Genomic DNA, 13,496 nt, shown 5'->3' on the forward strand with positions numbered 1-13,496 from the left:
TATAAGCACATTACACAAAATTAGCCTGTTTAATCAAGGCCAGTTTCTCCTGCCCAAGCAAATCAACACACTTGCAACTGCAGTTATAAACAGCAGGGTGTGTCAGTACCCTGTATAGAAAGTGTTTACAATGCACTAAATGTAAAAACATAGTCAAATAGTATTCTTTTTCGGTGGTTCCTCATTTTAGGGTTCAGCCTGGCGGCAGAATTTTACCTTCTCCAGTTAACAATGGGTATAATCTTGAGTAAGTGCCATCAAGTTGCACCTAAAGGCCCAAAGTTAAGATTCTGGTGACTATCTTAACATGGTCATCAGTAATCGCATTATTTGCCTTAATCTGAATAAGACAAAGGGTGATGCGGTGGCGCAGTAGGTAGTGCTGTCTCCTCACAGCAAGAATGTCGCTGGTTCGAGTCTCGGCTGGGTCAGTTGGCGTTTCTGTGTGGAGTTTGCATGTTCTCCCTGTGTTTGCGTGGGTTTCCCCCACAGCCCAAAGACATGTGGTACAGGTGAATTGGGTAGGCTAAATTGTCCGTCGTGAATGAGTGTGTATGGATCATGTTGCCTAGAAATGGGTTGCGGCTTGAGATTATTTAAATGTTCTTGGTACCAAGAAACAAATTGTTATAATAAAAACCATTCACTTAAAGTTTAGGGAACCCAAAATCAATATTCAGTGAAGTGTACAAAATATAACAAGTCGACATGTTTTTATGCTACTTTATTAAAATCAGTTAACCATGTTTTAAGTCTCAAAAAAACATACATGATCCTGTCCATAAATAAATGATAAATTCAATCATGATTTATTTAGCATTTTATTTATATTCCATGTTCTGTCTTGTTATTGTATGTATTTTTTATTTTCGATATCCCCAGGAGTACATTAAATAATATCTTCATACAAATGTTTAAAAATGTAATATATGATGATTGAAATTATTTTTGGCTCTCATAAATTTTCATAAATTTACCATTTGTAATCTTCACTTTTTATAAAACTTAATCAAAAAATAAAAGCTTGCAAATCAGAATGATTCAAATCAGGATTTAAAATCTACACCCTCCCTGAGATATGAATGTTACATGGGAAAATGAATTGATTGGTCTTACCTTTTTACATGCCTACCGACTTCCGAGACAGGAATGCTGAAGACCTGGAATTTAGAGGAAATGACTCATATGATTCTCACACTCATACTGGAGAATTAACCATGACAAAACCACCACTGCCACCACTGATTCACCCATAGTTTGAGGCCAAGCTCATTTTCAATCTGGTATTGCGTTTATTAAATACTTCACAACTTCACCTACAATGAATGGTTACAAAATGTTACCTTTTTGTCAAATATGGACACTTCTCAATTTACAAAGCCGTCATTTTGCAGAGAGGCAACCCAAAAAAACAAAACTCAGGAAAATTCAGAGCAGTCATTGAGACATACCACCTGTTTCAGGAAAGCGTGACAGAACTGTGAGAGAACTAAAGAAAAGACATGATATATTTTACCATCAACATCAGCTGTTGCACAATTCCAAGTTAATTTACAAACCAGATGGGAAGAATATGTACTATACACATGTATATATATTTATATTTTATGTATATATATACATTCATAAAATGAATCAATGTGACAGTCACGTTACAAAGAAAACAAAAAGAGCAGACCGCTTAAGTATAAAAAATAAATTAAAATGATTTCACATGTCAAACATACAATGGTAGGTCTCATCCATGGAGTGGCAACACACTAAACACAAATATGTAGCAATGGGAATATAAAGATCGTTCATACAGACATGAAAAAGAAGCGAACTAGTCTAAGCAGAGCGGAAACAGAGCTAAAATTTCTTAAAAGGATCTAAATAATTGATGGGAAGCAAATGAAACGTGCCGCTAAACAACAGGAACTCGTTCAGTTCCTCCACAGGACGCAGAGGGAGTGGCAGTAAATGAAGTCTCCCTGCTGTCAGTCAGGATGGTCATAATCCAACTAACCTGTTTGGTGTATGCTGATGAAATTAACTTTTGTAATGCCAAAATGTATGCAATTCTGTGTCTTCTGATCTACACACCACCCATAGAGGTCCTTAAAATGAACATTTATTTAAACTTTCTCATTTGGTTTTAAAATAGACATTTAATTTTCATCTTTCCATCACTTGTACAGACATAATCCCTCCCTATCCCAACCGTCCAATAGAAATCTTTCCGCGAATACTGTGGCGTGAAACCTGGCATGGGAGGTTATTTATATACCGTCAATCTGTGAAGCAGCACACCTAAAAGTCCAAAAAGCAGTGCACAACACAGTAGTTTCACTGGCAAAACGGTGACGCTGTGGGGTCAAAGCCTTTGAAAACGTCTTTTAAAGAAGCGTTGTCCTGCTCAGCCGTATCAGGCTGTGCTGGGCTACTGCCGCCAAATGGGCTACCAGTGCCGCTTGGCTTGTTGACCTGCTTTACCATGGTGAACAGTGTGGATACAGGTAGATTGTGGACTGCTGCGGGTTGCTCTGCAGAAACGGTAGTGCCTTGACCAGCTGTGGATGGACCACTTGTAGCTGTCGGCGCTGCGGCAGTCCCTGCATTGGGTGAGGGTGAAGGTTTGGGTCGGGGGCGGTTGTAGCTATTGTAGCGATCTGTAGTTTGCTCAGTCGAGCTCTTCTCTGGTTCAGGCTGGTCCAGTGCTGACTTGCGCACAAACAGTGGCTCTTTAGACTTAGGCTTAGCTGAAGCAGTTGTACTTTCGCTTGATTTGGGCTCAGGAGGAGGACTACTGTTTCTAGTGGCCACTGAACCCTCTGTCTTGTCTGCGCCTTGACTCCGAGGGTCGTATAAACTGATGCCGCTCAGCACACTGGTGCCACCGCTGCTACTACCTACACTGGCAGATCCCACACTTCGAACCGAGCCTCCTGCTGATAGCAGCCGAGGATCATATGGTGCAATGGTGGGACTGGAGGATGGTGGAGATAAGGAACTAGTAGGGGGAGATCCTTGAGGAACAAGTGGCTCTGAGGTGGTCTTAAGGGCAGATTTTTGAGGCTGTAATCGGGGGTCAGCAGGGGTTTTTCGTGCCATACGAGGGTCAATGGGCTTTTCAGATGAGACGGACGGAGGTGATGAGATTCCCGTAGAAGCGCCTTGAACAGGGCTTGATGAAGAGGCGTTAACAGTTTTAAGGATACGGGAGAGTAGCTCAAAGTCTGGTAGGGAAGAGGAGGACTGATTCGATTGCTCAACAGGAGCAGGAGGAGGAACAACAGTAGGTGGGAGAATAGAGGAGTGATGAGGGGGCTGTGTGCGGGATAGGCGGGGGTCAATGGTAGTGACTGGTGGGATGCCAGGGGGTAGTGGGAGCAAGTCTTGTTTAGGGATGGGGATAGGGATGAGGTCTTCTGGACTCCACAGCACCGCCTTAGAAAATGAAGGCTTTTGAAGAACTACATCCTTTTTGATGTGGCTGAACTGCTGTAGTTGTGAGCGGGGATCGCGTAAAGCCATGCCCATTAAAGGGTCAAGAGGGATGGGCACAGGCTTGTCCCTCAGCATCCTTTCACCCTCCTCTTCCTCATTGCTGGCTGGAGCGGTCAAAGGTGGCGGTTTGTACACAAGTGGTGGCTCGGGTTTAGAGGCATGTGCAGCTGCATGTCGGGCAAGACGGGGGTCTGAAGGGGTAGGAGATAGGGAAGATGAGGCCTCGGGTGCCTGAGAAGAGTCTGTGTTGCGGGATAGACGTGGATCCCGTGCCAGCCTGGGGTCTGCTGGTCTGCTGGGTGCCGGTGTAGGCTGAGATTTTTGTAGACGAGGGTCACTTGGAGCTCCATCAGGCTTGGCAGGGCCTTGGTTCTGGGTTTGTTGTCGTAGTGTTTTCAGAATTGAAGTGACGCTGCCACCACCATCCTCATCTTCACTAGAATACCAGTTTGCTGAATCTCCTGTAAGTAAATAGAAGTGAAATGATTCAGAGTTCAGTCAGTTTTCTTCACTGGTAGTCTATAATCTGAAACATCAGCCTGTGTAATTTCAATCAGTGACAGAAAGCACCATCTAGTGGAGAGATATTATTATTTTATGGCAAGATTGCACAACCCCAGGCTAGAGGATGTTTACAGTATTATGAGGTCCTGGGCAGGGTCAAACTCTGAGTAGAGTCCTTGAGAGGTTTCCTTCCCAGAAATAGCTTTGGCAACATATACATTTGAAGTCAGCCCCTGAAAACCTATTCTATTTGCATAACAAAAATGTTATAGAAACTAGAAAGGTATCCAAGGCAATAAATTACTGTTGAAATGCTACACTTTCTGTTTCTACTGAAAATCATATAACGTTTTGTTATCTAGTACCAAAACATGGACTTATGGAGTATTACCTCCTTCATTCTCCCTCTCAGTTCCTCCTCCATCAGCTAGCCTCCTGGCTCTCTCTTCATCCTCCTGCTGCTTCTGCTGGAGTCTCATAAAAAGCACCCTCTGCGCTGGAGGCAGGAAATCAGGCACTGCCATTCCAGTCTGATTTGACGGGCCTACATTAGCTCCACTCTCCATACTTCCAGAGTTGTGGTTCCCAGGTGACTGATCATTGAAGTTTCCACCACCCATGCCTTGAAAGTTGTCACCTGTACAGTGAGGCAAAGAATACTCACGTTTCAGAAAAAAAAACAGAATGGGACAATATACTTTACAGCATTGGTTCACAAAAAAACGTAATTTAACTATAAAGAATGCATATATATTTCTTAAATGCATTTAATTACTATAAGATTAAATGGTTAAATTACTATTAAAATTAGACATTAACTCACAGTCTCTTCCACTTCCATCTATCGACATTGCTTGCTGTTGCTGGTAGAAGTTATCATAGAAGTTATTCCCAGCAGATCCAGCACCTGGAGACATCATGCCTGGGTTTGGTGGTCCTTCTCCCTGGACAAAGTTTTGCATCATTGGTGGTCCTGTACCCATTGATGGAGGGCCTTGATTCATATTAGATGGTCCCATAGGAGGCCTCTCATGAGGACCACCTGGACCCATATGACCTGGTGGTGGGGGAAAGCGAGGTGGAGGTGCACCTGGGGGACCTGGAGGTGGTCCTTGAGGTCCTGCAGTACCTGCAGAAGCATTGGCAGGAACTGGTCCTCTGTAAAGATAGGATCTGTGTCATTATATTCTGCTTACAGCTGGTAAATAAACATCAAAAAAGAGGACCTTCAAAAAAAGAGGAATAGCTTACCTGACACCCAGTTTTTGTGCAAGCTGTCCTGTGGGCTTCACAACAATTTCAAATAAGGAGGGGATCTTCTTTCCTGCATTTCCTCCACAAACAGGTGGTGGGCCCATAGGGGGTGGAGGGCCAGTTGGAGGAGGCCCTTGGAAGGTGCCTCCATCAGTGCAGGGAGGAGGGGGAACTGGGCAGGGCCCAATTCCAGGACCAGGACCAGGTCCAGGTCCAGGTCCAGGAACAGGCCCAACACCAGGGCCTGGGGCCGGTGGACCACTTGGAGGGATGTTACCATGTGGGGCACTAGGCATTCCAAACTCCATGGGCGTTGAAGAATCCCCTGGGGAAGGTCTTGGTGGAGTTGGGAGAAGGCCAACACCAGGGGGTGGTTTAGGAAGAGGGTTAATGCCTTGCTTTTTCAGTTCCTCAACCTCTTTCTCATCTTCTGCACCAGCTTCTGCATCCTCTGCCAGCATCTTTATAAAATAATTAAAGAAAAATTATATATTATAACACACATACATACATTCACACACACACACCAGTGGTGTACAGAAACAACAATTACAAAGCATCAGCTATATTTTTCAACATATATGTTAAGATTACCTTATCGAGCAACTCTTGAGTATCTTCTGTTAGGGAGTCATGAGAGAACATGCACTCCTCGCCATTCACACAGTTCCCTGTGGTATGGAACAGCTTGCAAGGGAAATCACGTGCAGTGAAGTCAAGAAGTTATTAACACAATTGGAAACTCTTACTCTTTTGCAGCATAAGACTGCAACCATATGTATCATTAAAATGTGTGTGTATCTATATATATATATATATATATATATATATATATATATATATATATATATATATATATATATATATATATATATATAAATGATAATGTCAGACTCAGCAAGCAAAATGACCAAAGGATATCATGCATGTAGGGACAATTTTCTGCTCGTGCACAGAAGCCAGTGATGTAGAACTTGCATAGTTCTTTCTTCTTAGGCAACTCAATGTCATGGCTGAAATTACAGTGGTCACCCTGAAGATAAATTGACAGAAATTAAAACAGAATTAATTCCTCGTTGTCAACAAGTCATGTTATTTTGCATAATCTCATAAATTAGACATGACTCATTTATATCAATGCTCCTAAATACAAAAAAAACTAAATTACGTTAGCTTATTTGCATTGTCTTACAAAGCTGAGCTTACCCATGTGCAGCGACCCTCAATGTAGTATTTGCAAATAGCCTTCCCCTTCTTCTCTGGCCCATGTTTCTCCTGATCATTCCTTCTTGGGGGACCAGATCCATCCTAAATTAGTCAGTAAGGTACAATAATTTAGATGATAATTTATGTTCTGCCGATAATTACAAAATAAAAAGATATTCTGAAGAACTTTCTCACTACCATGTCCTTATCTCCACTGTTATCATCATCAGGACCTTGATCTCCTCCACGGCCCCTTCCTCGATTCCTCCCTCTTCCCCGATTCATTCCTCGACCTCCTTTTCCTCGACCACGACCTCGCCCACCTTTTCCACCTAAGCAAATTAAAAGGCAAGGTATTAAACTACAAACACAATCCACTTCCGTGCTGACCTAAGATTTGGATGTATTCCTACATCTATAGCTCACCCCGCCCTCTGTCCTTCGTTTTCCTGTATTGGTTTAGCTCTTTTGAGTAGTCATCATAGTCATCATCTCCCATGTTGTCATAGTCATCATCTCCATACTGTTAAACAAAAGTTAACTGACTTAACTCTTATACCTTTCTTAGTAACAATGACAGATCCCATTTGAGAGACAGACGGGATATAAAAATTTCAGTATTTTTCATATTTAAAAAACACTCACAAAACAGGTTAGGGCATTATGTAGGGTATTCCCTATAACTATTCTTATGGCAAATACATATATTTTTCTGGAAATTAAAACATCAAAGTTCCTTGACATTTAATTAACTGTGACCCACCTCCATATCCTCTCCATACATGCCATCACCATCATCATTCTCTCCACCCATTTTGCCTCGTCCTCTCCCTCTGCCGCCACCTCTTCCACCACGTCCTCTCATTCCTCCTCTGCCTCGACCTCTCAAGTTCTTCATGCGGTTTTTGCCCCCTTTGTGACAGTAGTTAAGATTACATACTTGTGAATTCACAAACATGATTCTTGTCATACTAATAACACTGCAGCCAAAATACATACTTCACATGACCACTACTAAATAATACAAGAAAATACAGTGCTTATATTAATATGTAACAACACATTCTGGCAAAACGACTAAATTATAAGCCATATATTAAAATAATCATTCACCTCTGCCACGTGGACCTCCAACCTCTTTGGCCTTGCGGTACTGGTTCAGCTCCTTGGCGAAGTCATCATAGTCATCGTCACCCATGTCCTCATCGTCTTCACCTTCATACGTTTCCTCCTCGTAGTCATCATAGCCACCATAGCCCTGCTTATCAATCTTCATATAACCACCTTTTTTTGACATGGGACCGCCATGACCAGAGGGAGCAGAAGAGTAGCCTCCTTGAGACTACAAAATACAGATAGAGATTAAAACCCAATCTGACTGGAAGACTGGTGCGTTTTATCACTGGAGTTGATGTTTAATGCTATATTGTAATATGACACTAGGGTGCCTTTTCCATGTAAATCAATATAAATTGTCCAAACAGGCTACAATGATAAGAAACAGAACTAGAAAACAAACTTTGATAATAATGATCTAAGGTACTGATTATAAGCATTATTTAGGGCTAGGCGATAAAATTGGTATTGATATTTATTGACCGAACACCATTGTCAATATTGATAATAAAAAAAAAAAAGATTTGGTATGTAGTTTTGGTACGAGGCGCTATAGTTTTATTAAAATAAGGCTGCTGATCGTGCACCTTGGAAGCTTGGGTCTAAAGGCATGTGCACACCGAGAAGTTTTTTGCTCGCGTTTTCTGTCAACGTTTAACGCCTAGTGACTATATAAAGGGCGTCAAAGTGATCGTGCACACCAACGCGCAAAACAGCAGGCGCAAGTGTCATATAAAAAAAAAAACGCAGATTGGCACTTTTGTTCACCAGCACTTGGAGGTGCTCAAGCGCAAAACTGTCAATGCGAGTGCACATTGAAGAAGATGCCCAGAGGCGATATGAACATGAAGCTGCTTATTGCTCTGTGAACAATAATCATTTCTTCATTGCTAGAGCTTCTACTTGAACCATCCATGCTTTATTCGAGTCACAAGTAACTTTAACAACAAGCGTGTGAACTTCCTCTCTTCCTCTTCTTCTGTGTAACTGTGTTTCGGTGTCGGAAGCTTAAAGTTGTGTAGCGCCATATAACGTGAAGGAGGGATTTTGCATGCTCTTCTGCTTGATGCCAGTGAAAATCGCTTTGGTTTGAATGCGGAAAAACGTCTTGTAAAACACTGACGATAAACGCAAATGAAAAGCATCCCGGTGTGTAGGAGCCTTAAGTTCGTCATTTCCAATGGAGGCAAGTGACATGCACGATACGCTCATGGGAGTGATTCGCACATGCTGTGCAAGCGGATGTAAGGATGTCACAAGAGTGGCTTTTTGGTTTCTTTTCTTGGCATCCCAGACACTAGCACCTCATCTGAACAATTTGTTTTAGCATAAGGGGTAATATAGTCATTCAACTTTACAATTTAAACGTTACAATATGTATTTAAATAATGATGGTTGATTCCTTTACTTGAAAGCTCAGATTTGATTATCATAATTTGGGTTGTTGATTGAGTTTGAGGTTTACTGTACCATTATTATTCACTCCTTAAAGTTTGCTTTGATTGTTCAGTATTTAAGCTTTAACATTGGAGACACTTTGTAACATTTTATTCATCAAGTTATAAGAGTCTCTTTATCAATTATGTTTACTTTATTATGAAGAGATCAGATATTTTGTTTACATATTTTTTATTTTTGACTATTAAAACTATTTGCCCAAGTACTGTTGGTAAAGTAAAATAGTGGTTAAATAACAAAATAAAATCCTAATATTCCTAAATGTATTGTTAAAAAATATTCAATAATTATCGATATCGAATGATTTGAAACATGATATGCTTATAAATTTTTTGCAATATCGCCCAATCCTAACCTTATTTAATGTTTAAAGTGTGCTATGAGTTCAAACTTAAAACTGTAACATTAAGTCTGTGAACAAACAAAAGTATTACAAGACAAAGATCACATTAGTTACACATTATGTACTTTTTTGATGGTAAACTTATTCCCAATTTATTAAATTTAATCACGTCATATGAAAAAAATGTTGCCGATTCACATTTAGTGTGGACAATTACTTTCCGCTGGAATCTAATTGAATGTCATGTAGTTAGGATATTGTGTCAAGAGCTAAACACAAAAGTTTTACTCACAGTGGGGGGGTATGGTGGGCTGTATTCCCTGTACTTCCTCTTTTCAGATGGACTGTAATCTGATTCGTCACTGTAGTCCGAGTACTCATCACTGGATGACTGGTGACGCTGTATCATGCAGAAAAACATTGAAAACAAATAAATACACTACCATTTAAATACTTTTTATGGATTTTTTTTCACATTTGCATCACATTTTACAGAAAACTATTAATCTGTAGATTACTGTTATAAATTATAAATAAATGTAGACAGGGTGATCATAAAAAACTAAATAAAAACATATTAATATAAGCACTTACCTTGTGCTTTGATTTACGCTTTTTCTTGGCCCTCCTTTTTTCTTTTTCACGCTCTCGCTCCCTCTTTCTCTTTCTCCTGCGCCGATGTGACTTTTCCTCATCATTTGATTCACTGGCATGGCGCTCCTTGCTGTGGCGAGGTTTATCCTGGGGATCAGCCACCTCTCCACTGGGCACCTCTGCCTCTCCACCATCATCCTCCAACTCACCTTCTTCCAATTCCCCATCTTCCTGCCTGTTTAACATGGAAAACAAATGATGAAAGTCAGAACTCAAAACAAAAAATGACAGACCTTTTTTTTTTTTGACTCAAGAACCCTTATTTGTTCTTCATCTATAACTGACAGCTGCACAATGGTTACGGTTTTCAAAATTATGGGAGTGCATTATCATGGTCCACTATATTGATTAGCTATTAAATGGGCCTTCATTCTTAATTCTGGCATGTCTATTTCTGCTGGTCTGACTATTAAACACTACAAGTGAAGAGAGTAAGAGAGATGTCTTTATGAACACTGCTGCCAATCTACAGATGCAACATTGTAATTTAGTTGTGTTGAGAATCACACTAGGGGTGTCAAATGTTCAGTGCTCATTTGTGCATTGCTCAAAGCAACTCTGAGTCACTACAGAGCCACCCTGTTTATAGAAGATCTAACATATAGGTTGTATAGTAAGCAATTATAAGGTTTAGACAGGACTACACTTCAAAACAAAGATAAGGAGCAGTCACATAAGACAGAGAAACATTGCTGCACTTTACAGTGCGCATTGACAAAACATTATCAATTAACCCCTAAACTTTACTCCTGAAAAAGGAAACTTCAGGAAAAGGATTTGCTAAAACATGAACCTAAATGCAAAGCCATGGATGAGATATGATTCAAGATACACAAGTTTCCACAAGTATCAACCAACTGACACATTTACATATTTATATTGTAGTATATTTTAAGTAACTTTAGCTAGTTTAAAAAAAGCTTTATGCTATTAGTAATAACAATAAAAAATTAGTCAATTTGCCAAACTTTAAAGACAAAACTTTTACATTTAACTAATAATATAAAAAACTCAAAATCATTATAAAAATACAAACTTCCTCATCAGTGGACTGTAAGAACCATATCTTCCATGGCTAAACTCAAGTTATCTGTTCTTCTGAACAGGTAATGTTTTTAAAACAGTACAGAAAGAATCAATTGGTAAATGGTCACTAATGATTAACTACAAATCCATTCATCTCTATGTCAACAAAAATATTTCATGGGTATTATTAGCATGTTGTGAAACAAAATATAGTTACATAACATAGTGGGCTCTCAGTAAATAAGGAGACCACCTTTTTTAAAAACCTCATTTGATTCTGTAATTTTTCATTCTAATGTTTTTGAATACAATGACAAAACAATAGGTTCAAACAAAATTATAAATGGGGCTCCCTCGCATTATTTACTTGTCAAACACACTTTGAAATAAATAACATCTGACAAAAGCAAAAAAAAAAAGTATGTATACAATGTAACAAAAATGGATCTAGCCATAAGGTGTTGCAAGAAATTCTTGGCAAATTTACAACTAACTTAAAAAATAATAATCATTCAAAGTATGTTCACTGTATGTATGCAAGTAATAAAAGACAATTGCATGCAAAGATATATAAAATAACTTGGCCTGTACATTTCTGGCAATACTTACTGTGAAATACTTATGTATGCATAAGGGAGGTGAAAGGTTGCAGTTTGGGCAAAATGGTTAACCACTTTTGTGTTCTGATAAGACCTTGAATGCTTCTGAGACATTGAACAGCACTGGACCATGAAGGGATGCATGTGTACATTAAGCTAACTAAATTACAATAAAAGAAGTGTATGAAAAACAGGGACACCTGTTGTGGCATATTTACTAGATTAATAACAATTTAACATTTATTTCTACTGTCAACAAATTAATTCATGTGGAGGACTAAAAGTAACGGCATTTAACCAAATTAAAGCCCATGAAGCTTAAATGTAAAGAAACCTAAAACATTTTTATAATCCGAATCAACAGGCATATGTCGTGCTACTAATAAGACATAAATATAAAATAAATATTTAAAATAAATAAAATCATATACTACATTAATTTTAATGTACCTGTATGTTTTAACAACTTATTTTAAAAAACAAAAGCGGATGAGTTATGATTACATAGCTCCTATTAACGTTAAAACACAAATGTAACGCTCAAGCAACCAAACCCTAAAGGAATAAAAATATTTAAGTTATTTTAGTGACGTCTCCAATAAATCTATGTGCGTAGCTCGTGACACTTAGCATAAGTGCTAAGCGCTAAAGGGAGACAAATTATCATCCCGAACTAAAATTTGCGTTATTACGTTAAGATAAACTAAATCGTATTGCATTCGATGACCAATTAAATAAGGAATAATTAATCAGACGCCAAGTTATAAACCGTGCTAATCCGTCGCTATTCATTAGCTTCCGTTAGCCGTGTTTTGTTGCTAAACTGTTGGCTAACTGTTAGCACTGCTAGCTTTAGCTCGGTCCAGGCCTCGCGATGGATAAACAAATTCCTTAATGCGTAAAAAGGGATCAGTTTTACCACATAACATACGGTTTGCGTTGTGGTAATAAGTCGGAGTTTAATTTTAGGTCTATAACAAAAAAAAATTAGCTTGTGATTTCTTTTGTCCATCTGTTCTTTATCTGTGATGAAAACACTGTTACAGGATCAATGTTTTGACGTAGGGGTGGCCCCATGGTCTTCGATCACTAAAAAAACATTAGAAAGTGACTGAAAATGTCAATTTGATCATATTCTGAATGTTTTCCTGATTCGCTTGTGACCTTCCAGATTGCGCTGTGTAACGTTTCAAGATGGCGTTTCGTTACCTCTGTACGTTTCCCAGAAAAGGCGACTTTAATCCCTTTGAAAGAAAAAAAGCAAATGCCCGTGCTTTTTGTTTTTGGAAAAAAGCAAAGGACAAATCAATAGTTGGATAGAAATATGATGATATTACTCGACCTTTCGTCAGTGAGAAGGCTGTTGTGTTCGTGGTTGGCTGTTGGGGAGTTTGGATGGACAGTCATGCTTTCCACAGCCATTTCCTCTAACGTACTACATTCAGTGCAAAAAATCAACTGTCTTATGCGTTACTTGACTTTGATCTACTTGTTGATTGGCATTAGGAAGAGATTCAGTTCATTGTAGTCAATTCCCCCCTAACAGTTTAAAAGAGAAACAGGTTGAAAACGTTCCTGAGGTTCTCCGTCCTACAGTTGCGATGTGAAATGAAACTCATTCTCTTAAAATGGCGACGCTTCTTCTCCGAAGAGAATGGGCGGACTTACGTGACGTCGACTGTCACGGAAATGACCGATCGGGTCATGAAAAAAAAACACTTTTTTTTTTACTCTAAGGGTAATGTAATAGTTAAAATAGTATATATTAACTGTAATCATGCACATAATATCTTAATATAAAACGTTATTTTTATCAGTATTTATTATTATTATCATCATCATTATTA

The 13,496-nt window shown here is 39.1% G+C and overlaps 1 protein-coding gene across 1 annotated transcript; it reads right to left on the reverse strand.

Moving 5' to 3' along the window:
* Positions 1 to 1,269: 1,269 nt before the first annotated feature.
* zc3h4 (zinc finger CCCH-type containing 4) lies at positions 1,270 to 13,296 on the reverse strand. The gene is made up of 14 exons (XM_087284186.1): positions 12,992 to 13,296; positions 9,965 to 10,199; positions 9,663 to 9,770; positions 7,567 to 7,795; positions 7,217 to 7,365; positions 6,880 to 6,976; positions 6,652 to 6,785; positions 6,454 to 6,555; positions 6,169 to 6,280; positions 5,842 to 5,951; positions 5,245 to 5,708; positions 4,817 to 5,151; positions 4,385 to 4,630; positions 1,270 to 3,950 (listed from the first exon to the last, which is right to left on the reverse strand). The coding sequence occupies exons 1-14, from the start codon at positions 13,069 to 13,071 to the stop codon at positions 2,329 to 2,331; spliced, it is 4,023 nt and encodes a 1,340-aa protein (XP_087140312.1). The 5' UTR covers positions 13,072 to 13,296; the 3' UTR covers positions 1,270 to 2,328.
* Between the last annotated feature and the right edge of the window lie 200 nt (positions 13,297 to 13,496).

This window comes from Danio rerio, chromosome 15, assembly GCF_052040795.2.
Source record: "Danio rerio strain M-AB ecotype USA chromosome 15, GRCz13ab, whole genome shotgun sequence".
Taxonomy (NCBI): Eukaryota; Metazoa; Chordata; class Actinopteri; order Cypriniformes; family Danionidae; genus Danio; species Danio rerio.

Coding starts and splice junctions, on each gene's coding strand:
- zc3h4 (XM_087284186.1), bottom strand. CDS start 13,071: ATGGCTGTGGAAAGCATGACTGTCCATCCAAACTCCCCAACAGCCAAC. Junction 7,796..9,662: donor GCCCACCATACCCCCCCACT/GTGAGTAAAACT, acceptor TGTATTTTGTAG/TCTCAAGGAGGCTACTCTTC. Junction 5,952..6,168: donor AAATTGTCCCTACATGCATG/ATATCCTTTGGT, acceptor ACTTCACTGCAC/GTGATTTCCCTTGCAAGCTG.